Genomic DNA, 26,919 nt, shown 5'->3' on the forward strand with positions numbered 1-26,919 from the left:
AGTTTAATAATGTGAAGAATGATGTGATACCTGCATCACCTGAACGCTGGGTTCACAGTGACGTCATGCGCGAGGGGCGGGGCTTATATAAGATCTCCCAAACAGTTACACGCAGGATAGGAGCCAGAGCGACGCCGGATACTAGACGAACACCAAGCGGGATCGAGCGAACAAAGCGCAACTTTTCGTCCCGGTTGAACCTGGACTTTAACTGAGAATGTCTTTGGGTGACCAGCAGTGGTATCCCACCAGCGCTCAGGTAACAGTGCTCAAAGCGCGAAACCTGCGGATCAAGGGCAAAAATGGAACGAACGACGCATATGCCATCATGCAGGTGGGCAAGGACAAGTTTTCCACGTCCGTAGCGGAGAAATGCGTATCGCCCGAATGGAAGGAAGAAGCGACGTTCGATCTGCCGCTCTTCCATCAGGGGAACGCGGAGCGATGCACGCTTTACATCATCGCGATGCACCGAGCCCTGGTGGGACTGGACAAGTTTTTGGGACAGGCTGTCATCAACTTAGTGGACCTCCACGCCAACAGATCGCGCAAAAAGACCGAGTGAGTCTCATTCTGTCCTATGGGGGAATAACATTGTATCTTTGCGTCATAAAAGCATCCCATTATGACTCAAAGATTTTTAAAGTTCAAAGCGATAAGCTTTCAAACAGTTCGTCATCAAAGTATGTTTTGGTCTCCTCTTTTGTATGGGCACTTGGGCAGGATTCAGTACTCCACCCTTTTAAAACAAATGTTCGTCAAGTAAAAGTACATTTCGTCTCCTGGGTGTTTGTGTTTTCATGACCATTATACAGTACTATTTAATCTCTTACTGTATACGTGTGATGGATACATCGAAATGTTGTGATGAGGCAGAAACGATTCAGCTACGTCACATCACTGATTTTTGTGTATTTAGTCAAAACCTAAGAAAACTGTACTAACTATAGGAATTATTTTTAATCAACCTGTTCCTCATATTCAGAGTTATGTTTGGGTAGGCCTACATTCACGAAATGTTTCCCCCCTCTCCACTCAGTATGAGTCAACATAGTAGGCTATTCAAAAATAATTTGTCAAATAGGCTGTGGGTTGTAAATAATGACAAATCTACCATTCACTTCAAAGAATGAATTCTGAATGAATTACCTACAGTACAAGATAGTTCCAAACATATTGAATTGTTAACACTGCAACACAGGGCCATAACCACTATATATTTTGATGGAAATGATAGATAATTGGAAAGGCCAAATTTTTGCCCCCATATTTTGATGCTGCACTTCATTACGCACCCGCTCTGTTTGTTCGTAGCATGAAAGTTTTACGTTTTTTTATGCTGGTTTGCCTAAGCAGTATAACAGCGCTCGTCAATGTCGAAATGTTCGAGACGGCCAAACAAATCAAACGAGGTTTGTAGTTTTTAAATGTTTTTAGGTATCGACCTGCCACCAGGATGTTGTTATAAGGTTGCTAAAGTGTTCTGAATGTTGCTGTGTGGTTGTTAGGGTGTTGCTAGGTGTTTGTTTAAAAAGAGCTAGAAATAGAGCCAAATATTTCCAATTTTTCATTTCCCCCTCATTATGCGAAAATCTTAACTATTATCACATGATTTGAGCTGTCATTCATATATTGAAAATAAGGGACAACTTACTTTCCACCTGTGTATGTATGTGTATGCGTGTATATATAGGCCCTAACCCTGAATATGAGTAAAAGTCATGCTTGCCTCAATGCTAGGAACTGAATTGTCAATTCTTGACAATAAATAACAAGAACTAGTTCAACAGAAAATATATAAATAGCCTAGGCACCGAAACCGAACAGGTGCCTGTGTAGGAAACAGAACACAAACTTTGTTCTTTTTTTTTTTTTTAGTTTAGTTTCAATGTAGTCGTTGCTTAAGCTTGATTTTTCTCCAGCTTTTCATTTTCACCTTTGGAAATGAGGGCTGCTCGTATTCAAAAACAGAAGGCATGCGACTTTCCCTTTATTTGCATATTAGGTTGGCTTGCTGATTTTTCCAGTCGACTTCCTTTTCTGGCCTTTGAGAGAGAGAACGGGAAGTGACCTGTCTTTTTGCCCGGTGGCCTTCGGGGTTTGAGGTCCTGTGCCATTTGTTCTTGTTGTGTGCCGTTTGCGCTGCAGATTGTCGGACCCGTTTGATTCATTGCTCCATCAGGGTCTGCTGGTTTGAACCAGTGGATCTCACACATGATCTGTTCCATGATCTTGACCATGACCATGTTTGTTTTTGGTTCAGCACAGAACAGAAAAAGTGCAATATAAAATAAACATTATTATTATTATTAGGGGCCAAGCACCGAAGGTGCGGAGGCACCTATTGTATCTGTTCCATTTCTTATTATTATTCTTTCGCCATGGGAGTCTATGGCAGCCAATAGAACCGATTGCGGGAAAGTTGTTTTGGTTTGACATTCTGATAGAGGACAGTCCCAACATTAAATACACCAATTTTGGTGTTTCTAAGTCATTCCCTCTAGCGCCACCACCTGTCCAAAGTTTCACTTTTATTTTGCTAATAACTTTTGAACCGTAAGGCCAATCAACAAAATTCTTTTTTCCTCTGATTGCACGAAAATTGAACCAGATCATCTTCAGGCAGTGCTGACAAAAAGTTATGGAATTCAAATTGATTCGTTAAACCGTTTTCAATAAACGCACAAACAAATTTTACGTAGCGCTTGCGAAAACAGATGTAAGGCTGTATCTCCGCAACGGTTTATCGGATTCAGACCAAACTTGGTACATATTGTCACAAGCATGAACTGAGGCTACATGCTGTGTTTCGGCGCAGCGCCACCTACTGGTCCGGAGATATGAAAAATGGCTATTTTTGCTTATAACTTTCTGAACAGTTTGTCCAAAAATCATAAAATTCATCAGATTCATTAGATTCAGGGCAACATGCCGAGTCGACTGATATCCAATTTTACCATATCGGCCATTTTGACTGTCGGCCATTTTGAATTATGTGCTAAAATGCTGTATTTTATGAACGCATGAACGGATTGTTACGAAACTTGGTGTGGGTCATCAGCACGATGCCCTGAAGGAGCCTGAGAAGTTTCGAAACAGCGCCACCTAGTGGTGAATTTTTTTTTCCAAATGCTTATAACTTTGGGTGTGGTTGACTTATTTTCACGAATCTCTTCTCTTTAGACTCCTGAATCCTTGCCGAGTCCAACGATACCAAACATGCTAGGTTTCGCCTTACGGTTTGTGTAGCATTGTGATCTAGCACTTAAAAAACATTAGGCGATATCTTCGAAACCGTTTGTCCGATCGAGACGAAACCACCGTCAGAAGTTTGGAATCATAGCTTGTTAACTATATGTTAAAGCCCAAATGCGAAAATATTGATGTTTAGAGGTAGTAAATTCCAATTAAAGTCATGTGTCAGTCATTTTTTACGTGTTTTTTCATATAAATGTCTATAACTCCGAAGATAATTGAGATTTTTTCACCAAAATCGACACACATATGTATGGGCTCACTCTGAGGACACATACAAAAAATGGTGGGACTGAGCCTCTTGGTGGCGCTATAATAGAACAAAACATGAAATTCCCGTTGACTTCAATACAGTTTTGTGAAATAAAATGCTATAAATGGTGGGACTGAAATGTCTTTAATTGCTCATTGTTGCAGTTGGTCTGACACTTTCAGACATGTTGGCATGTCTTGTCGTCTTATTCTGCTTGGCCCCGGTAATGGCTGCTTGCAGCTATATTTATTATTGTTGTTGTGACTTGGCCCATTGAATCCATTGTCATGTAATTTCAAAACGTCTGCATTTATGAGGGTGAGCTCAGCTCCATGTAGAATTACTTGGTTCAATTTTAACAGGAAAGCTTTTTTCACTCTGACTTTTTTTTTTTTCAGTCAAGATGATTCCTACTAATTAGGCTAAGATAAAAATATGTGTGCCATAAACCCTTTTTAAGTCTTTGTAATGTTACTTATAACAGCTGTAGAACAATTATTAATATCAGGAGTAACTGGTGGCAACTTCATTAGCGGATCTGTTAATTTTCTTGGGTCAGGTTTTTTTTTTTTTTTTTTTTCTCTGATGTATGCTTTTGAAAGTCATAGTTTATTATTCCAAGCAAGCAAGTAAATACGACTAATAGAGTAAAACAGTCCATCATAATCTTACACAACCAGTCTAACTGTATTACAAGTAATGTCGTTTTTACATTCCTCTCCGCCCTTCCCAGCCCATTGCAACACAACTTCATTAGTCATTAACTGACAAGCATGAGTGACACCCTAGGTTGGGATAATGGTGTATATTAATATACATTGGTGTGTACTTTCCACCACCTTTTAGAATAGTGCGTGTGTGTGCGTGCAGGTGTGCGTGTGAACACAGTGTTCTTTTCCTTTCATAGATCTGGTTCATGCAGTTTAGTAATTTAAATACTAATCCAACCTAAAGACACTAGAGGTACATAATTTATATTAAAACTGTAAGCATATTATGGCCTTCTGTTTAGAAAATTAGGTTTTAAAAAGGTCTGCTTGCAATCCGTAAGAGTGACTAAATTATACTAGAAATATATTATGATTGCATGAAAAATCCAATGTTCAATAGAACAATGTGTAACTTTTGTATTATAGTTGTTTTTAATAATAATAATAATAATAATAATAATAATAATAATAATAATAATAATGATGATAACAGTAGTAGTAGTTTTTTTAATAATAATACATGTTTTTGTATTTGTTTTTTATATTATTATTATTATTATTATTATTATTATTATTCACTTTCTCAGAATTGATAGAATAGAAAAAACTAAATATAACAACTTAAAAATATTTACACACACAGATAGATAGATAGATAGATAGATAGATAGATAGATAGATAGATAGATAGATAGATAGATAGATAGATATTAGTTTTTTTTTTTTTTTTATAATTTTCAGAGTTTGTTCTTTTTTAATGAGGGCTGCTCTTTATTCAAAGGACCTTTTATTTGCCTATTGGTTTGACTTCCTAAAACAGAGAGTGAAAGGGACGTGTGAGATCTGTCTATTTGCCTAAGGTTTGCCCCAGTTCACATGGTTGCCATTTAAAGCAGGTGTGTACTGTACCTGAGACTATATGTAATGGTGAAGTATGTTAATAGTCGTGACGTGAATGTTTGGGTGTATCCATGTAGGCTTCCGATGTAAAATAGGAATGCAAAGCTCCTTATGACATAATGAGAGAAACACTTAAAATGTGTGATTTATTTTAAGCAGGTGTGTTTTGAAGGAGGTCTTGGCTTAAGTATCACTGAATCACTTTATTGTGTCTCCCATAATAAACTCAGCTCTGATAAGTATTGTGCATGTCATACTTTCTGTAATCTATTAGCACTGAAGGTCAGAGGCTTTGTTTATTCTCTTCATGTTGTCTGTCTTTGACTTTGATCCAAAATAGATTAATTTATCGAATATGAGTACTAAGAATGAAACATAATGTAACTATTTGCTCTCTTATTTTCATTAAAGTCCATAACTTCCATGGCAGTATGTGGAAACCGTTATAATAAACCATGTTCTAATTCTGTTTTATGAGGGAAAAAAAAATGTTGTAGAGGCTTAAGTATATGGAGGACCAAACCTGCAGAAATGATAGATGGATGGATGGATGGATGGATGGATGGATGGATGGATGGATGGATGGATGGATGGATGGATACACTGAACAAAATTATAAACGCAACACGTTTGTTTTTGCAAACATTTTTTTTTTTTTTAAAAACTGCATATTTTAGAGTGGCCTTTTATTGTGGCTAGCCTAAGGCACACCTGTGCAATAATCATGCTGTCTAATCCCGTGAGGTGGATGGATTATCTCGGCAAAGGAGAAGTGCTCACTAACACAGATTTAGACAGATTTGTGAACAATATTTGAGAGAAATAGGCCTTTTGTGTACATAGAAAAAGTCTTCGATCTTTGAGTTCAGCTCATGAAAAATGGGGGCAAAAAATGCATTGTCAAATAATTTCATAGTGACCATGGTTTTCCAGATATAGAAACAAAGCTGCATCCAGCTTCTTATGTGATCTTCCTCTCAGCATCATCATCAAGTCCAGGACCATCAAGGTTTCTAGTCTAATTTATTTTGTAATCAAAAAGTCCTCCATATTAATTTATTATCAGATAATATTGACAGTCTGAGAAAGCTGTAAATGTTGGCACTGGCACTTCATTATAGTATTGTGCACTGCAAGCACTGTGTCTTTTTGTTCGTAAAACAAAAGCCATCTCTCTTTCTTTCTCGTTCTTTCTCCCTCTCATTACGAACACACAAGGGATTGAATTTTGCCTTCTCTTTTTCTTAGAGCTTGCTGGTGTCGTGTTACTGTCCTACTTCAGGGTAATGTTGATATGGCAGCTTTGACATTGAGGTGTGGGTCAGCTGATCATTGTCTCTTATAAGAATATCCAATATGAGACAAAAATGCTGTATTATTGCAGTATTAATGATATAGTAATAATATTAGTAGTTAGACAGTTCTTATCTAAATTTAATATGGCAATTTTCCCCCTTCCAAGGCATTTTAAAGTCCCAGGCCTGTCACGTTTTAGCGCCTTTCCATCTTTTGATTCTCCAGTCCAGTGTAAGTATCTGTACGTAGTCTTCAGTCCAGGCTTATTTAGACTAAGGTGTGGTTAATTCTTAAACTCAGTGGATCATTTTTCAAATGATTTTGCTATACCTTTATCCAGGCCAACTATTCCCATGTCATATGACCTCTCAAACTCTTTATGAAATCATTTGTTATCCCATAAATAAAAGAGCAGATGAAACTTGCTGCACCCGTTTGTTTTGCAGTCTCGCAGTGGCTGTGCCCTTGGTTTAAAGTTTCTCTGCAAACATGGTTTTGTGTACCTGAAACAAATAAAGGGAATCAGTGTGAACTCATGGTTCCTGTTAACCCTTATGTGCCCCATTCACAGCAAGGTTAGATGAGTTTAATTCAAATTTAAATTAAATTATTATTTTAAATTAGTATTATGTTTATCATTTTCATTTGGTTTCTTTTTTTAGGGGAATAGTTTGTTTTAATTAATTTATTTCAGTGAGGATTAAATACTTTGCATAGCTCAGTGTTTTTTTAACAGCAGTGCTATTTTTATTAAGAGGAAGTCCTCTTAATAGTTTTATTTTTGACATTTGCTATTTTTGACTTCTGAATGCGCCATACTGGACTCGTTTTGCTCTATTGTGTGGGGATTTTTGGGCTGGCGTGACCATGTTGAGTAATCAATTTTAATCGATCTTCATTTTAAAGGTGACATTTGGATGCCCCTTTTTACAAGATGTAAAATAAGTCTCTGATGTCCCCAGAGTGTGTATTTGAAGTTTTAGCTCAAAATACCCCACAGATAATTTTTATAACATGTTAAAATTGGCAGTTTTTATGCGTGTCCCTTTAAATGCAAATGAGCTGCTGCTCCCGGCCACATTTCAAGAAGAGGGCGGAGCTTCAAGAGCTCATATCAGCAACAAAACGGGACAATCCCACGCACTGAAAATGTCAGAAACTGTCAGTAGCGGTGTTCAGTTTGAAGCAGAGTCGGACAATAATGCCTACAGAGCCAGAGAATAAATGCTGTATGGAGATAGAACAGGTATAGTTTAGTTTAATTATAGTTATAACTTATGTTGTCATCTTGATTTTATCCACTATTACTACAAGCCTGTTGTTGCGGACCTTGTCTAAATGTGGCCAAAACTTTACTGATTAGTTTTATGAAGTTTATTGTACTTCACACAGAAGGTGATGTCTGTTTCACTCCAGAAAATCACTGTAAGAGCTGAATAAAGTACACATTAAAGTCTTATCCATAAACTCTCTCTCTCTCTTGCATTGTCATCAACATACACAGCAAATTACACATTTGTTACAATTAACAGTAAACAATACAAACCGTATGCCTTTTCAGGGGGTGCTTAATAATCTGGAAACTTTATATCCGTAAAACAACTCATATGAACTGTAATAAAGTGCATGCTGTCCATTCCATTACTGCCGTGACCAGTATCGCTCCGGAGTCTATAAGCTGGATCATGAACAGTTGGTACTGACCCATTCTTGAAGAACAACTTTTTAGCAAAACCTGTGTTTTGTATTGACCCTCGTTCACAAAGCAGTCTGGTGTAAAATGATTCGCGCAGACATAAACTAATTTAGGTATATGGGGGCGCAGTCCCTTCGAAAATAAATATACAACTAATCCACTGCGTCTTCAGTGGCTCTGATGTCGGGAGTACGTGAAGACTGTCATGTTCACTCTTACATCCAACACCGGAGTGTCTTACGAAACATTTTTTTTGCTAGAACCCCAGTAACCTTGCTGACAGCATCTTTTAGTCCCTCAAATTAATAGATGAAGGCTCGTCCTTTACGTGCATGAACTGATCACTTAAACCAGACTTGTTTCATTGTCATAATGTGAATCTGGATGAAATCGTGCAGTAGATCTACTTCCTTGATTTTTGTATAAATGTGACTTATGTTTATCTCTGAAAATGATAGAAGGTTTTTCCTGGTAAGAGCACAGCGTAGTTCACTGTGCCCTTCTCAGACAGAGTTAATGATTGCAGCTGAAGTTAGATTAGGAACCACAACTGTTTGTTTGAGTTACTTTTTCCCTGTATAAAGAGATAAACCTGTGTGTGTGTGTGTTAGATTAGCTGCGAGGGATGTGTTGGATGTTCACATGAAGTCCATTTGTCAAATTTTTCGAATGTTGTCTCAGATAACAAAGATCTTTCAGGCATGACCATTTGAATCGATTCCTGAGAGCTGCGAGAGAATGATGTGTTGAAGATTAATGCTTATTAAAGACACTAAAAATGGGTTTGACTGCAAGGTGATCTATTAAAAGGGAAAAGGTTCGATGTGATATTCTGTGCTGCGTTTGTCAAGCATATGTTTTTTGCCTCCCCTTTGGTCCAAACAAACTTTAGAGAAGAAGATAATGTAAATAGGCCTGGATTATCTTGAAAGAACTTTCCTTATCAAATTCTAAACAGTGACCTCATGAAGAACATTCCTTGAGCTTCGGTTGCTGATAGGCATGATTTCCCTTAAGTCTTTCCCCACCCCGAAACTCCAGATTCGAGTTTCCTGCTGTGGTCCGGGTGTGTACGGTCCACTAACGGACTGATAGTCTGTGTTTCCTGGTCTTGGGCTTCTTTAGTTTTTCCCATTTGGATGTGATTCCAAGCATAAATGAGAGCATTTTGAACTATAGTAGTATTCTTTGAAAAAAGAAAAAAAACATAAAGGTGAAGTGTTTCTGCACAACAAAACACTGAAAAATGTACACACATTCAGGGCTTAATGAAAAGGAAATATATTTATGTTATATAAAGGATTTGAATTTATGATGCATGATGTTTCATTATCATTATTGGACACCTTTGTTTGAAGTGAGAACGGTTTGGCTTTTTTAGTGTATGTCAATAGAAAATAGACTTCAATATGCTGAGTTCATGGGCCGGTTGCATAAACTGATAAGGCTATTATTTTTCATATTTTATGATTTGAAAGCCTGTCTGCAATCTTCAATACTTTTACAATTAAACATACATTTTTGAGTGAGTATTAGGAAATTAAACAAAATAAATGCTTATTATAAGAGAAAGCAAAGATATTTATTTTTATTATATTTTATTTGTATGGTATCTGCAAACAGTGATTGATTGTTATGAAACAGAAGGGTAACACTTTATTTTATTCAGCTTATTTCACTGTGCTTACCATAGTAATAACAGTAAATTATGCATAATTACATGCAACTAACCTTCAACCAAACCCTAATCCTACCTTAAATCTATAGTAAGTACATGTAGTTAATTAATATTACTCAGTACTTAAATATATAATTACACTGTAACAATGTCACCTTAAAATAAAGTGTAACCAACAGAAGTGATTCTGAATCATTTTGAATAAGAATGAATGGTTACACATTATTTTAAGGTGACAGTGTTAGTGTAATTAATGCATTACTAAGTATGTAATTACTGTAATTTAATTACTTTTCCCTTGAAAAAGTAAAGTAAGGGATTACTCTTAATTTTTGGGTAATTTAATTAGTTACTTCTGATGCAATTGCATTAATTAGTATAGAACAATTCTATCACAATAGTGGATTTAATATCACACATCAAGCATAATTTATAAAAATGTTATTTTGTTTATTTGAATGAATTAAAACTGCAGTTTCATGTATTGTATTGTTCAACTGATTGATGTTGATATGGGATTTGGAAAGTAAATAGTAATAAGTAATGCAATTCTTTTTAGAAAAAGTAATTAGTACAGTAATTTAATTACACTATTGCATATGTAATTAGTAGCTAGAGATCAATTACTAGAGTAACTTACCAAACACTGGTAATTAATTATACATTAAAGTACTGAATAATAATTAACTATATGTACTTACTATAGGGCTAGGGTTAGAGTTGAGTGAAACAGTTTTCAAACCCAAATTATATAAATGTATATTATTATTTCATTAATGTACATTTTTCCTTTTTACAAATATAAAATTTCAACAACAAAACAATGATTGCATATGATTCACAACATAACTGATGTCTTGCTGAATCTCTCTCACAGTGGGTCATTCTTATTGTTGAGCCCTGAAATCGCTTTTACATGTTATTCTAAAAGGGAAAAATGTTCATGATTTTTTTCTTTTTTTTTCTTAAAATTGTAGTAGCAGTCTGTTCAAAACTCTTGTCCTGTGGGGGTCCAAACCTAAATGCTTGGAATTCTGCTGCAGCTGCTTCCTCTGAACACATGCCACGTTTAATCCGATTCATCCGTGGGAGCCGCTGTTTGGTGTCAGTGTGACTGTAGACTACCCATGATCCCAGTGTTCAGGAGTCTATTATGACAACAGCGTGGGCGGATAATGGCTTGTCCATGATTACAGATACTGAACTCCAGAACTCTCCTACCTGCTGCTCTGCTGAAAAAATTGCCGAGCAGAAATGAGTGGACAAGCGTGGGCTAAACAAAGACATTTTTCCCTTTATTTCATCAGTAGGAGGGCTTCTGACCTGCATCATTTACTGGCACAGGGCTCAACTCCCATGTGAAAATCTGGCCTCTCTTTTTGTATACAGTAATTTAGTTTTGATCCCACCACCATTTAAATCAATGAATTTAGCTAATATAATAAAAAAAAAAGGGTATCATAGCCTGGATCTTAACCACTTAATCATGTGTGCTCATAGGGTTATGATAAAATCATGTTCGACTCTCTAAATTATTTAGTTCTGATTGGTCAAGTGCAGCATTTTTATTTTATTTTTTTATTATTTTTTTGTATAATGAATGCTAATGATCACTCTGTGGCCTTGTTATTCTCACATAATAAAAATAAAAATAATAATAATGAACAACCAGCCGGAGATTACAGGGTTCTTCTATAGTTCTTTCCCCACACAAACAAATCTTTTTCTTTTTTTTATCTTTAAAAAAATATATTTTACAAAAGTCAAGAAAATTTGCAACAATGCATGAAATGTTTCCAAAATGACACTTAAATCATAAATTACTTGTGTAGCATGCAGTGTTATTTTAGCATTATTTAGTATTTGTTAATATTTAGTAATTGTATGTGCCTTTTTATTACTATTTAACTTAAAAAAAAAAAAATAATAAAAAATTTTTTTTTTAATTTTTGGAAATTTTAGTGCTTCAACTTCAACTTTTATTTCAGTTATTTGTCAAGACAATTTTGTTTTAAGTTTTCTTTTTCTAATATTTATATTTGATTTTATTTTAACTTTATTTTAATGAGCACTAAATATTTCTAATGGTTTTATTTACTTTAATGTGATTTAAAAATAAGACTTTAAATAAGCTGCAATAATTCAAATAAATGACAATCCTTAAAAGGGACCTATTATGCCCTTTTTTGAAGTCTTGATTTTGTTTTTGGAGTCTACTAGGATAGGGTTTCATATTTGAATGTTAAAAAAAATATTTTTCACATATTTTACATTATTGCAACACCTATTTTCCGAGTCTGTCAGTAACGCTCTGTTTAGTTCCTGTCTCTATGAAGCCCCTCCTTCTGAAACCTGCAATGTGCTCTGATTGGTCGACTGTACCGCGAGTTTTAACACACTACTAATGCAACTCAACCAGGCCTCACTCCTTTTTTCTTTTCTTTTTTTCTTTTTTTTCTTTTTTTTTGCGCATATGCCTTAGGAATTATTTAAATGAGGAATATCGTGATGTGTACATTACCGGAAGAAAACTCAACACTACAATGGAGGCGTTTCACTCCCTTTGGATTGACTTTGTGCTTTGTAACTTTGCAGACCATTTTTCATGCTCAAACAGCAACATTATACACTTAAGAAAGTTGAAAATGTCAAAAAGCATAATAGGACCCCTTTAACAAGAAAAAAAAAGCACAACTGTCATGCAACTAATGAAGACCTTGTTTGATTCTCTTTGCAGTTGGTACAAGCTGGTGGATAAGAATGGGAAACAAGAGAAGGACCGAGGGGAAGTTCAACTGGACATTCAGTTCATGAGGAATAACATGTCAGCCAGCATGTTTGACCTCTCCATGACAGACAAGCCTCGCTCTGGAATCTCCAAGCTCAAGGATAAAATTCGTGGGAAGAAGAAAGACGGCCTGTCGGATTCCGCCTCTGCGATCGTGCCCTCCTCAGTGGGAACCGACAGTGAAGGAGAAGGAGAGGGTGGTTCAGACGCTCCTAAGAAGAAATCAAAACTGAAATCCTTTTTTGGACCAAAGACAAACCTCCAAAGGAATGTGTCCCAGTCTATGTCAACCCTGGGCACCCTGCCTGAGAAGAACAGTTCACTCAGCAGCAGCAGATCGTCCGGCCTTAATGTGGACTCTCCTGATGGTAAGGTCAAAGGTTATGCATCTAGTCCAAATATATGTATCAACCCTTTTTCTTTTTTCCCCTTTAGATTAAGCTTTTAAATGTCTGCTTTAACCAGTTTGCATAATTATTATTATTATCATATTAAAAGTATTCAGACATGGATCACATTGTATTCATTAAAAAGGTTTTTTTTTGTTACTTTTTTTTTAAAGAAATGTACACTAATTTGTACACAGTCCAAAATTTTGAGCAATTTAGTTTTTTTTAAAATGTTTTTTAAAGAAGTCTCTTATGCTCAAGCCTACATTGTATTTAATGAAAAATACTGTAAAACAGTAACAATGTGAAATGTTATCACAATTTAAAATAACTTTTATTTTATCGTATATTTTTAAATGTAATTTATTCCTAGTGTAAGTAGGTAAATATTTCTTTTTATTACTGTGTATCGTTACAAAAATGAAAATGATTAAATATAATTTTCCTTGTACTAAAATAGAAAAACAGTGAGATAAAACGCCTTAATTAATTTTAAGTGCATTAAAATCACTTATTGTACTTATTCAGTCTTTTTATATAAATATAATCTGATATGTAGTGCATACATCTACTAAAATTCACCTCGACACCAATTACAAATCAAAAAGTTTGACATTTTTAGGTGTGGCTTAAGTTTCTGACATTATCCAAATACATTTTGGACCTCATGGACATTGCTGTTTTAATACATATTTTCTTCTATTTTCTCTTGCAGTGAAAAAGAGGTTTAAAATTCTGGGACACAAGCGCACTGACAGCTCAGATAGCAAAGCGTCTCTTGGCCCCTTTTCTCTTCTGAGCCGCTCTAAACAAAACATCCCGGAGCAGAATAACCTGTGTATCAACGGCAACCATGTTTATGCTGAGGAGCAAGAGCCGAATGGCTCCACGCTCAGTCTGAACAGCTCAGGAAAGGGTTCAGTAGAGGATGTTCGTAAACACCATCAGAGAAATACTTCTGACATGTCCATCGACTCATTTAAAGGCCTGAGCATCCCCTCATACAAGCCTGAAGTGCAAGACAAAACTCCTCTTGCCTCACAGAGCCCTCTAGAGGACAGGAGCCTCAGTCAAGTAGAGGCGGTGGAGAAGGAGAAGGAGAAGGGTAAGAAACCTGGAGGAAGAAGCCTTCAAGAGATGCTGGACCGGCAGGAAGAAAAAGAGTCGAGGAAGCAGCAAGAACTAGAGAAAAAACAAGAGGAAGAGAGGAAAAGCAGACTTGAAGAGCAGGAGAAGAAGCGCAAGGAAGAGGAAGAGCTGCAGAAGAAGGGCAGCGAGGAGGAGATGCAGCGGGCAGAGGAGCAGCGGCACCACGAGGAGTCCAGAGTAACCGAACGCCTTTCCTCTCTCTTTGGCATCGGAAAGAAGAAGGAGGAGAAGAGAGAGGAAGCAGTGAATGAACCCAAACGTCTGGATGCGCCCTCCTCCATAAACCCGTTTGAAGAAATTCCCCTCACCCCGGATAACCCAGCCTCTTTCCCAGAAGAGAGATCCACGGACCCACGGAGGGGCGCTAGGACCACCCTCACCCCAACAGCTATTGCTTTACCCAGTCGCACAGCGAAAGTGTCGGCCGTCAAGCCGAGGTGAGTGCGCATATTGATGAACCTCCTCTTGATTTATGGCTGGGTGAATATTCACTAATTAGCAATGCATTTAATAGTGATATAATATTAAGCAATGTTGTGATGATTTTAATGCACAATTGATTGACCATTAAGTTTCCTGTAGTGCTTGTTACACTAGTTAGCCAGAGTCTTGCATGGGTCCTGTTTGGTGACCGCCCCGCACCTGCTTTACGTACCAGAACACGTTAATCAACAACCGCAACATTCATTTAACTCCATACCCAACTGGTTTAACACAAAGACTGTGATCCAAACCATATCTGCATAAACATTTGTATCAGGGAGGGAGTTTTGGAGGGTTTCTGTGCAGCATGGATATTATGTGCATCATAATCACAGACAGAGGTGACTTAATTAATGTGAAATTCATAAAAGGCGTAGGCCTACATATAATTTGAACAATTAAAATTGTAAACATATTTGACATTTAAAAATGCTTTTGTTATTTAACCCGCAGTATATCCGTGTCTGTTGATTCAGACAGGTGTTTTAATAGTAAGTTCAAAAGCAAAAAAAGGCTTTAGTAAGTTTAATCTCATTAAAATGTTTTAGCAAAAATATAACTAGATACATATTTCTGTTAATTTCTGTACATTGTTATATTGTTGCTTAATATTGTATTATTAATGCTTCCTTGTATTCAATTATTGAAAAACAACGCCTTAATTATAATTAACTACATTTTTACTGCTTTAGTTCTTACATTATACACTACTATTCAAAAGTCTTGGGTTATTGAGATAAAAAAAAAAGATAAATTAATACTTTTATTTAGCAATAATCCATTTAATTTGATTAAAAGTGACAGTAAAGAAATTTATAATGTTACAAAAGATCTCTATTTTAAATAATTGCTGTTCTTTTGAACTTTCTATTCTTCAAAGAAGATATATATTTTGTTTCCACAAAAAAATATCGAACAACTGTTACCAACATTAATAAGAATAAGAAATGTTTCTTAAGCACCAAATCAGCATATTAGAATGATTTCTGAAGGATCATGTGACACTGAAGACTGGCGTAATGATGCTGAAAATTCTGCTTTGCCATCAAGGAAATGCGTTACATTTTAAGATAATTAAAATACAAAACAGTTGTTTTAAATGTAATTTTTCATAATATTACCGTTTTTACTGTATTTTTGCTCAAATAAAACATTAAAAATATTACTGACACAAACATTCAGACCTGTCATGTACATTACGAATCTTATATCTATAAAAAATATATTTATTATTATTATTATTATTATAATTATTTATTTTATTTTTATTTTTATTTTTTTAACACATATTATAAAGAAATTGTTTTAAGCAAAACGCTTACATTTGGACTCTTTTATCTTTTATTATTATTATTATTATTATTATATAGATGAGATTTTCCATGTGCATGTAAATTAACTTTCATTAATATCAGCCAGCTCTAAAGCAACCCAAGGGAACTATCTGAGCATTGTTCTACCCTTGAGCTCCATGTTAGTTGCTTTTCTTTTTAAACACCCACATTTTTTTAGCATTCTTATAAGATCTAAAAAGAAACTAAAAATGTAGAGGTCTGTATTATATTCAGCCGACCTCATGCTGAGGCTGCATGCTGAATGATGCGTCAGGCTGTCTTGTAATGCAGTTAGTATCTTGCCATCTGAGAGCTGAGGGAAACCCAGGCTGAAACTCGACTCCTCTAACCTCTGTCTACTCTACTGCTCTTAAAGAAGAACTCCTTCATTTAGACATGCGAAAATTGCTTTAACAGATGATTAATAACAGACGATCTGAAGTTGCGCACCATAACAGGTCAAGAGAGTAAGTGCACAAGTAGTTTTAGTGAAACGGCTCAAATTGCCTCTCAGCACAGCTGTATCCCATTGTGGAAGTGTTTGTGTATGGTTGTGGGTTTTCTGTAAGGATGGGATGAAATCACGGTTTCTCAACTTGGTGTGGGGGTTCAGGTATGACTGAGTTTCATACCCTTGGGTGAAAGTGGAATATGTTGTATCACAGTGATTTAGTCAAATAAAAAGCTCTTCATTCAATCTTCTGTTGAGTGCTGTACCTGTAATACTTTAGGCCATACTAAATATAGCCTAATACGTTATTTATGGAATTTAGTGTTTGTTAATTTTTATGACCACAAACACAAAGTGTACTCAGAATAGGTTATATTGTATTAAATGATTTGCATTTTGGCCCTTTGTAACTAACTTAACCTGTTTTGCCGAAGGCATTTGATTGGTTAGTGGAGGAAGGAATGTGTGCTTGATCGTCATGTGCTAATCTGGTATGGAGTGAAACAAGTTGTGAAAGATGATGATCTTGTACTCTTACAGACAGTGACTAAGAGACATTGTCTTAGGGAAAACTGTGTTTGTACTGGGAGTTCTTGGGATTTTACGAACTTCTGTTTTGGGGTGATTAACTGTTATGGTGAGTAACTAATTTTCCAAAAGCTGAGAATAGAAAGAGACAGGAATATGTTTTGTTGTCTTTGTTTCTGTGGATCTTTTAGATTTGGAAGTGTAGGGTACATTTCCTCGTGTCTATCTGGGGTTTATGTTTAAAAACTAGAATAGAAGTAAAATATTAATATTTACATTTAATAATAGTAAATGTATTTTTAGTAAAATTCGGGGGGGGTGTATTAAAAAAGATGTGTGTTTAAGTCATTTAATAGTAAGAAGACATTGTTTCTATTGTTTGGAATGTTCAGTTGTTCATGTAAAGTGTGGATGTCAGGTATTGAGTTGTGATTATAGATTTTAGACAGGAGGGTCCTGTGCTGTACATAGTAAATGGATTGAACTTAGTGTTTTCAGTTGCAGTAGTAATGCCCAGCAGAAACATATTGGATTGTAAGCACTGGTATAGCTGTAAGTTGACCATTTTATGTTTTTACTCTTTGGCAGATTGGCTCTGAGTGTACTGCCTGAAACCGATAATAGCCATTCCCAATCCCCTTCAGACTCTGTAGACACCCAGAGCACTATCCACGCTTCTCCATTTTCCCCATCCCTCTCTACTGATTCATTTGAGTCTTTTGGCATGTTTTCCGATCTACATTCATCTTTGGCACCTCCTAAACCTCAGAGGAGTTTCATTGAATCAAGTGAGTCCATGGAAAACCTCTCAGCTCCCAAATCTGACAAGAAGCGAAAGGCTCCTCTACCCCCTGGTAATCATGGCGGCTCGTCCAAGACTGAAAGCCATCCTGATAATGTGGAAAAAGTGCATACCCAGAATGCCAAAGATAGACCGTCTCTTCCTCTTCCAGACTATGAAACCCTCTTTCCCAAGAAGAGGCATGGGGTGATGAGTCAGACACGTTGGGACCATATTATTGCAGAGGTAAACCAGAGGAACTGGGATTTATCTGAAGAGATGAATGTAGATGGACCAGCGACGCCGATGACAAATAAGAATGCGGTCTTAAAGGACAGAACCTCAGCAAACCTTAACCAGCACCAAAGGAATAATAATGTACCTCCCCCTGCCCCTGCTAGGCACAAAGAAGCACTCATTCCACCCAAAGCTCCTCCAACACCAGAACCATCAGTTGAGCCTAATGTCCAACATGGTCATATCAGAGAGCCTATATATGCTACGGTCAGTAAGCCTAAAAACTCCAATAACATGGAAAATAAGTCACCTCCCGCTGTCCAAAGTCGACATATACCTCAGGAGATGGAAAAGAAGACTCTGACTCCTGATGCCATTAACCATCAACTCTCCCAGCCAAAAGAGAAGCCTACGCCAGCTGCCAGAGCCATTCAAAATGTTAATTCAAAGACTGATGATGTGGCTAAAGGGGTGCCTTCAGTCAAACCCAGACAACAGTCATTAGTTAAGAACCCAGTCAGACAAGTCCAACCAGACAAGCAAGTAACAACTCAACCCATGATGTTAGAAAACAACAAAGTTGAGAATCCACACAAGGGCCAGAAGGAAAACATTTCTACAAATGTGTTTGTTGAAGCAAATCACCTTAAAACTGCTAAAATCCCAGAAGAACTGCATTTGGGGAAACTGACTAATGAACCTGATGGGAAGGGAATGATTGATTTTGACCCATTCCCAAGTGATAACTTAATATCTAAAGATCCCTGGGCTTTACCACAGCAGACCACAAATGAAGACGGCCTGTTCACAAGGGGCGCAAAGAAAATGGGAAATCCTGAAGATCAGGCATCAGCTATTGATAAAAAAGAGAACAAATTTGCAAACAAAAGAACAAGTGATCTATTCACAAATTTTTCTGAAAACAGCACAGCATCAAAATTAGAACGCGGAAAACAATCACCCAGCTTTACTGAACAAGCCAGAGCGTCATTTCATAGAAATTTTTCACTTAGAAAGAAACATTCATCTCGCCCGATAACAACTACTGGGAAAGCTGATACAGAGAATATTAGTCTGGATAGATCCGTTTCACAGTCTTCACAAGATGCTGAAGACGTTGAGCTGACTGTAACTAGTGTTGCTCCAGCAAGCAGAACTGAACCCACCCTAGTAACATCTGAATCGCCTATTGGGGGCAGGAATACACTTCGTGCTTGGGTCTCGCCATCAGAGGCTCAGCCAGTTAGTAGTGGAAGTGCTGTTTCTAATTCAAGAAGGTGAGAAAAGTTCTCCCGACCGACCCCTACTAACAACTCACTGAACTCCTCTAACAGTCTGTCACCCCCTCTGTGCTAAACCCATCAGCTTTCAAATCAGCAGCTTTTATTTTACCTCAATCAATCTCTGGCCTTAGGCATTTGTTCAATTGGTGGCTTAGTGGTTGGTTACTACTTCCTGGGATCTTGAGGGTTGGGATTGTGTGCATGGGATTTTGCTATTGATTGTTGCTATTTGTGGTTCAAAATGTCATGGTCTTTTTAGACTTGTGTAAATAGAACCGAGGCAGTGTCAAATAATACAGGGGTTTCTCCGTTCTGTTTTGTTATTGAAGGCCATATTAGATTGATTATCTTGACAATGTGTACGTTTTATGAAACTGGATCCATATGAAAGGCTGTAGATGTGAGCTTTACATAACATACACATTGAAGCTTACATAAAAAAAGTGATGCATACAAGACTGAGGTCACATGTTCATATACTGAAATTAACTGGTGAGCATGAGTGTTGGGGCACAATTTGAAATTGTTCTGAAGATTGTGATGTTTTGCATGATTCTTAATTGCTCTACCACAAAGGTGCTTACACTTGAGTTTTACATTTCTCTGCTGTACTTTTATTGATCTTTTGATTTTGTTGGGAATTATACATTGGGTGAGTTTGGAATGGTTTACTAACACATGCCAAGAACTGCTTTCGAGACAGTATGTACTTTATACCGCAGTTAGTGTGTGAAAAACATAGTATGCAATAGGGCTGCACGATTATGACAAAAATCATAATTGTCGATTATTCCCTTGAAATTGTAATTGCGATAATTAATTACGATTATCACAATTTACATTGAATATATATATATATATATATATATATATATATATATATAGGCATATTATTATATATGTTTACTTAAAAATTGTGAACACACACACTGTCCCCCTTTACTTAACATACACATAAATTGTAAGAATATGACTAATAGTAAAGACTACTAAGAAATAAACATTAGGCCTATGCTACAGCTATTAAATAGCAGTCCCAAACTAGCTTTTGTAAATACAATGTTGGTATGAGCCACCACAGTCATTTATATAAAAAATAATTTTTTTTTTTTTTGTGAAAATAAAGTGGCATTTGGGGGTTAATATTAAAACGACAGTTACCATGGTGATACACAATACTAACAAGAACTGTTAATGAAACATGAAAACTGCTCCTGGTGAATAGAATGAAAATCATACCTGCATGCAAATCCTTCTCAGCTAACACACGACGTACCAGTAACGTGATTTATTGGTATTTTACTTTTATTTTGTGACTTACCAATTTACAACGTAACAACGTTGCATGCTCGTAGTTTCCTTTGCACTTTATACACAGCGCGCGTCGCCGCATTTGCGCGTGCAATTGAAGAGTGTGCGCTTACGAACACAGTAGCCTATAACGGCTGACATGACAGGAACGTTCGTTTTTATGAGGTGAAAGACTTTTTATTTCAGCGTACACATACGTCGCTGCCTGGTAGTTCCTTCCTATTGTGCTGGGTTTTCTGAAGTAGTTGTGATTTGCCTCTCATTACATGCTCTAAATGCACGCAGAGTGTTTTTTTTTGTTTTGTTTTTTTGTAATCGCGGCTTTGGACGATTACGTAATCGTGGCATCCATAATCGTAATCGCGATTAGAAATTCGATTAATTGTGCAGCCCTAGTATGCAACAAACATTTAAAAATGTAATATGCAACATCGTAACATGACGCATGTATGCAAGAGGTGTCTAGTTATCATCTGAGAAAGGTTATTTGAGATTTTGAATTGAACTTTTTGCCAGTCATTCATTTCTCCTGAAATGGTCAAACACGAATTGCGGTATGCAGTATCCTATGTAGTGTGCTTTGGTTGTAAATGCACATTTTCGCATATCTAATGGCGCTTTTCCACTACACAGTACCAGCTCGCCTCGGCTCGGCTCGGCTCGACTCGGCTCTGTTTGGTTTTCCACTGTGTAAAAGTTGTACCTGTACCGGCTTCCAGGTACTTTTTTTCGTACCACCTCCGGCGAGGTTCTAAGCGGGCTGAGGCGATACTAAAATGTGACGTGAAAACAAGGCAGACTGCTGATTGGTCAGAGAGAATCGTCACTATTCACTGCGTCATCATTGCACGCGCCAGACGGAGTATACTGAATAAAAAAACAGCAAAAACAAAAGCAAAAACATCCAAAAACAGCATACACTCGATTTCCTCCATTGTCCTGTGTGTGTGGGTAGCGGGTGTGTCTCGCGGGTCTCGCGTAAAAGATTAAGTCACGGCAGTTTCCTGCCGCGTCGCTATGACGACCAGGTACTATTGTGGAGGTACTATCTGCAATGGAAAACGGAGCGAAAAGCGAGCCGAGCCGAGCTGAGTCGAGGCGAGGCGAGGCGAGTCGAGCCGGTACTGGTAATGGAAAAGCGCCATAAGGGGATCTGTGCATACAGAAAATTTGCAATACTAAAGTACTAAATTATTAGCATGAGATAAGCGATAAGGTACGCCCTTCCAAACATATCCATGGCTCCTTAATCCTTAAAATTTACATTTTTCTAAGGGTTTGTTTTATTCTTAAAAGTGTACATCCTCCTCTTGGATGAATGAAAATACTCTAGTTATTTGCCATTGTTTGCAGTAAAGTTTTCATGTTCATTTCAATAATATGTCTATATCTCTCCTTTCTTAGGCCTCACCCAGTGAAACCCATGAACACCACAGAGAGCCAGTCTTCCAGTGTTCTGGCTGTGGGGAAAGACCCAAAGACTTTCACCATCAAGGAAATGGCTGAGAAGTCAAAGGTACAGTAATTGACCTAGTTTCTGCCTCCTTGCTGTTTAGCACAGGGGTCGTCAACCATTTGTAAGTTTCCTAGTTAATCACTGTGCCATTTCTGAAGCAATTTTCCAAATTTTTATTTTATTTGTCAAGTTACTGTTTTCATGTTTAAATTAGACTTTGAATAACTTGATTTCTAATGTGACCCTACTGAACCCCACTGCGTACACAGAGTTTGCTTTATACTTATAGTATACTTTATCGAAGTGAAATCCATACACCTTTCACTGTGATTTTGCCAAGTCTGACATGTTCCTGGATCAACATAATTAACCATTCCTGTCTGAAACTTTAGAACTAACCCTACCAATAACTTATCCCTAAAATCAGAGGTAAATGATTAGAAGCACCTAACCCTGGCTGTAAGCGTAAGCTTGACATAAACTGTAAACTTGTCCCTCATATCTGATTAGTTGATTGGAATGTTGTTCCAGGATCAACAAAGATGTTGATCCAGGAACACGTTGTACTTGGTGAAATCACATTCACATACATATAGTACACCTCTCTCGCTTTTGTTCACGTGCCAATGTTAGCACATGTGCCACAGGTTGCCGACCCCTGATTTAGCACATTGAAGAATAAGTTGTTAAATAACACAAATTGACATGTACGTGACCCTGGATCACAAAACCAGTCACATGTTGCACGGGTATATTTGTGGCAATAGCCAACAATACATTTTATGGGTCAAAAGTGAATGCAGCACAATCGCGAACATAAATGGACAACTTTAAAGGCGATTTTCTCAATGTTTCGAATGGTTTGCACCTTCAGATTCCAGATTTTCAAATAGTTGTATCTCGGCCAAATATTGTCCTATCCTAACAAAACATACACCAATGGGAATCTTATTTAATCAGCTTTGTATATGATGTATAAATCTCAATTATTATTTTTTTTTACACGTTGGGCCTTAGCCTGGCTAACGTCAGACCTCTGTCTCATTGAGACGTGGTCTGGGAACCACAGGTTCATTTTCTCGTATTTGAGGCGTGGTTTACGAATGCCCAGAGCCGTTTATTGGGCGCTACGAATGTCTATCAAATGCGCCTGTACGTAGCTTATAGCCAATCGTTTCAATTATACCAGATGACGTATGTAGAGCGACAGAAATTCGACGAGGAAGAAGACGAAATAAACTTGCGTTCTAAACTACTTAGAACACTATCTAAGGCTGCATCGAAAGGTAACTTCGCGTCTGATGCCATGTTGGATCCATAGATATAAACAAACTGCTTCGTTGTGTCGCATAGACGTCGTCATCGCCTTGCTGCTACCTCCCCGTTCTGTGATTGGTTCCCTTTTTCAGGGGAAAATCTGGTCCATGGTGTCCAGACTGCCTAGCAGCGTGAATAAAATCACGCTGCGCGCAAGGCAACATGAGGAAACCCAGGTTTTGTGGTCCAGGGTTACATATTGGAATAAAAAAATGTGTAAAGAAAAACATATGCAGGCACAATATGTTTAAGTCTGCTTTCATTTTGAATTTGATTCTAGTTTTTAAACACGAGTATCGGCTGATTTGGGGTATTTAAGTGTGCATGGTCATTTCTGGTATTTTATGTTCACTCGCCTAAAGTTAATTTTTAAAAATTGTAATCTATTATTAACACTGAAAAGTGGAAATGAATTTAGATTAAATGTAATATACTGTACACTATAATGTTGTGATGCTACTTTTACTTGTAGCATTTAAAACAATTGATTTTAGTATTTTTTTTCTTTTTTCTTTTTTTTTTTTCATTTAGACAAAACGGTACCGAATTTTGATATCGGCCAATAGCATGTAAATGATTATCGGTATTAGCCAAAATTTCAAAATCAGTCCATCCATAGTTTTTAGGATATGAAAAACATCAATCACATGTATCCAGACTTTTGATTTGTACTGTATAACTTATACTTTCTTTTTTTCCTTTGTTCCTTCATTTCACTGCGCATCCAGATTGGAGAGAGCGGTCCGTTCACCCAGCTCACACAGGAGGAACTGATCACACTGGTGGTAAAGCAACAGACTGAACTATCCAAAAAAGATGCCAGGATTGTGGAGTTAGAGGAATACATCGATAACCTGCTAGTTCGCGTCATGGAGGAACAACCGGCCATCCTGCTTTCACTTCATTCCAAGTGTTAGGGTTTGATCAGAACATTTGCCCTGATCATAACACTCAGACACTTTAATATTGTGGGCTTTGCCTGGTATGCACAGAAGGATTTTGGATTTCAGGCAGAATGTAATATCACATCTCATAATCAGTTTATTTGCTTTAATATTTGATGCACGACTTCACATTCTGATTTCACCACCAATATCTTACAAATAACTTCTTTTTATATGTGGATGTTTGATAGTATATCAGGTCCAACTATTCCAGAATTCTGCAGTTTGAATGCTGGGGTATTGTTATGGTTTGGTGTTTTTTTCCCTGTTTGGATCATGGTACGATCTCCCTCCAAAAAAAGCTACCCAACAACAAACGCATCCTATTTATTGAGCATCTCATTGTCTTTCTGTGCACCTTTCCATTTAGGCAAAGAGAGGGCTTCTTAATGCATTATTTATTGAAGTCTTAAGTTTGTATTTGAAGATTTTCCTTCTCTCCGAAGCTTTGTTTCGATCTTGACTACTGCGTTCATTACTTCCTTACTTCAACTCTTCATTGCTGTTGATGCGGCCTTATGTCTGTTGGGGCTCAAATCAAGGGCGGACATTTACACTATACGCACTTTTTACCTGAACGGGGTGTTTCATTTATGAAGGATAGTGTTTTTATATTAAGTAGTTATCTGAATTACCTTATAGAATTACCTCTGTAGAAATGCCTTAATGAAGACATATATTTTTCTGTATGTATACTTCTGCTTATGAAAGGCCTTTGTTCTAACACTGGATATATAGTTAATTTTCAGTGCACTGGTCAATATTGACTACATATTTGTTCTTTTTGTTCGATTTTATTTGATTTTTTTTATTTTAATTTATCTGAATTGGCTGTTAAATTAATCAAAATCTGATTGTTTTATGCTACATTTTTGTTTTTATATTATAGTCGACCAGATGTTGACCAAGCATTCTTTAAAAAAAGCTTGATGTCAACCTTTTGAGCACATGTACATTCTTGTGACATCCTGCGATTGATAATAATGAACAAGCAATAACTGGTTGGAGAATTTTGTTTCCTGAATTTGGGGTAATGTGATACTTTCCTCAAACCGGGATCTTTTGCGTTGTCATGTAGCCTGTTGACATCACAAAAGAGTTGAAAGATTGTCTGTTGTGAAACCAAAGATCTTTGTTTTAAAACTGAAGTCTTACCATACGGTACCGGTCGCAAATCTGCTCCCCGCTACATGTTATATTCTTATTATTAATATTAATGTTTTTAACCAGTGAGTAAACAATTACTTGTTTTTAACTTACTTTGTCCCCTTGTGTAACTATGAGGAAGCAATTATCTCTCTTAATGAGGATGGGGGTAATAACCATATGTTGTTTATTTATTTGTTTGCCATTAAGGCAAAATTAGATGTTTTCTATGTTGCAGTTATATAAATTCAGTTATGAGAAGATTCATAATCAAGAGCTTCTGCTGAGCTCATTCAAGTGTTAATCACTTTGAGTGAGTTCACTAAACTATTCACAGCATTCCCACGGTTACCTGGTTCTGCACACTCCAAAAAATGATTTTCTATCTGAATTTGAATGAGAAGCCTTATTAATTATTCCAGATGCTGTGCATATATTTTGTAGACCTGTGCCTTCTCTTTTTATTCAAGATTCCATGTCATTAAGACATTCATATATTGGTTTGTTCCTTATCTTCAATAATTGCGGAACTGTAATTTTGATTATGCTTCAATTCATTGAATAAAACTTAGCTGAACTCACATAGCCTGTGTTTTTATATATAATTTATGGATTTTGTTCATTGATATGATTGACAGTAGTTTGTAAACATTCAAATGCAAAAGTATATGAGTCAATATATTTTAATGTGCATTAATGAACTGTTGAAGTGAGGATTTGCCCAACAAAAAATCTGTCATTTACTCACCCTCATGTCGTTCCAAACGTATGACTTTCATCTGTGAAACATGATATTAAATATACAAGATATTTAGAAAAATGTTTTGACAGTCTTTGTCCATTTAATGAAAGTGAAAAACAACATCGGACCATCATTGTTTGGACAAAGAAAGACATTTTTATCTTTAATCTTTATGAAAACACCTTCCGGATAAAGTTCCGGTTAGGAATGACGTGGGTGAGTAAATGATGTGTTTTTTTTGTTTGTTTTTTTTGTTTTTTTGCGAACCATCTCTGCAGCCAGTGTGAAATGACTGTTTTTGTTAATGTTAGTAATGAAAATTTAGCCTGGAATATGACGTACAATAGTCAGAATATGGAACAATTTTGCTAAACCATTATTTTAAAATCTAAAAAAAAAGACCAACAAGTAAGATGAAATTCTGATAGCATTAATGTAAATCAAAGAGATATTTGTAACAGTTTAACAAACTACTTGCATAAAATGCATACAAATATCAGATGTTACTCTACTGTATATATCCCAATAAAATATGACAAAAAATCAATAGTTTTATGCTCAAAGCTCTGTAGTTTTTATTGTATAATGCAATGCAATACAATCATGATTAAGAGATGTACAAAAAAAATCCCTGATGTATCATAATGATGTAATCTGTAATGTATGGATGATCAAGTAAACATAAGTTGCTTTAATACAGTAAGTCTTGAAATATTACTAACAATATAAAAGTAATTTGTGTTTACTTCACAAAGATTCACCGCAAAAAGACATGTACCGTGACTTGAAGGA

General features: G+C 36.5%; 1 protein-coding gene across 1 annotated transcript; it reads left to right on the forward strand.

The window, feature by feature from the left end:
• Positions 1–80: 80 nt before the first annotated feature.
• Positions 81–25,966, forward strand: rab11fip1a (RAB11 family interacting protein 1 (class I) a). The gene is made up of 6 exons (XM_084087258.1): positions 81–561; positions 12,526–12,944; positions 13,681–14,551; positions 17,499–19,205; positions 21,927–22,038; positions 24,024–25,966. The coding sequence occupies exons 1-6, from the start codon at positions 218–220 to the stop codon at positions 24,210–24,212; spliced, it is 3,642 nt and encodes a 1,213-aa protein (XP_083943384.1). The 5' UTR covers positions 81–217; the 3' UTR covers positions 24,213–25,966.
• Positions 25,967–26,919: the final 953 nt, after the last annotated feature.

The sequence above is a fragment of the Abramis brama genome (assembly GCF_963993115.1).
Source record: "Abramis brama genome assembly, chromosome: 16".
NCBI lineage: Eukaryota > Metazoa > Chordata > Actinopteri > Cypriniformes > Leuciscidae > Abramis > Abramis brama.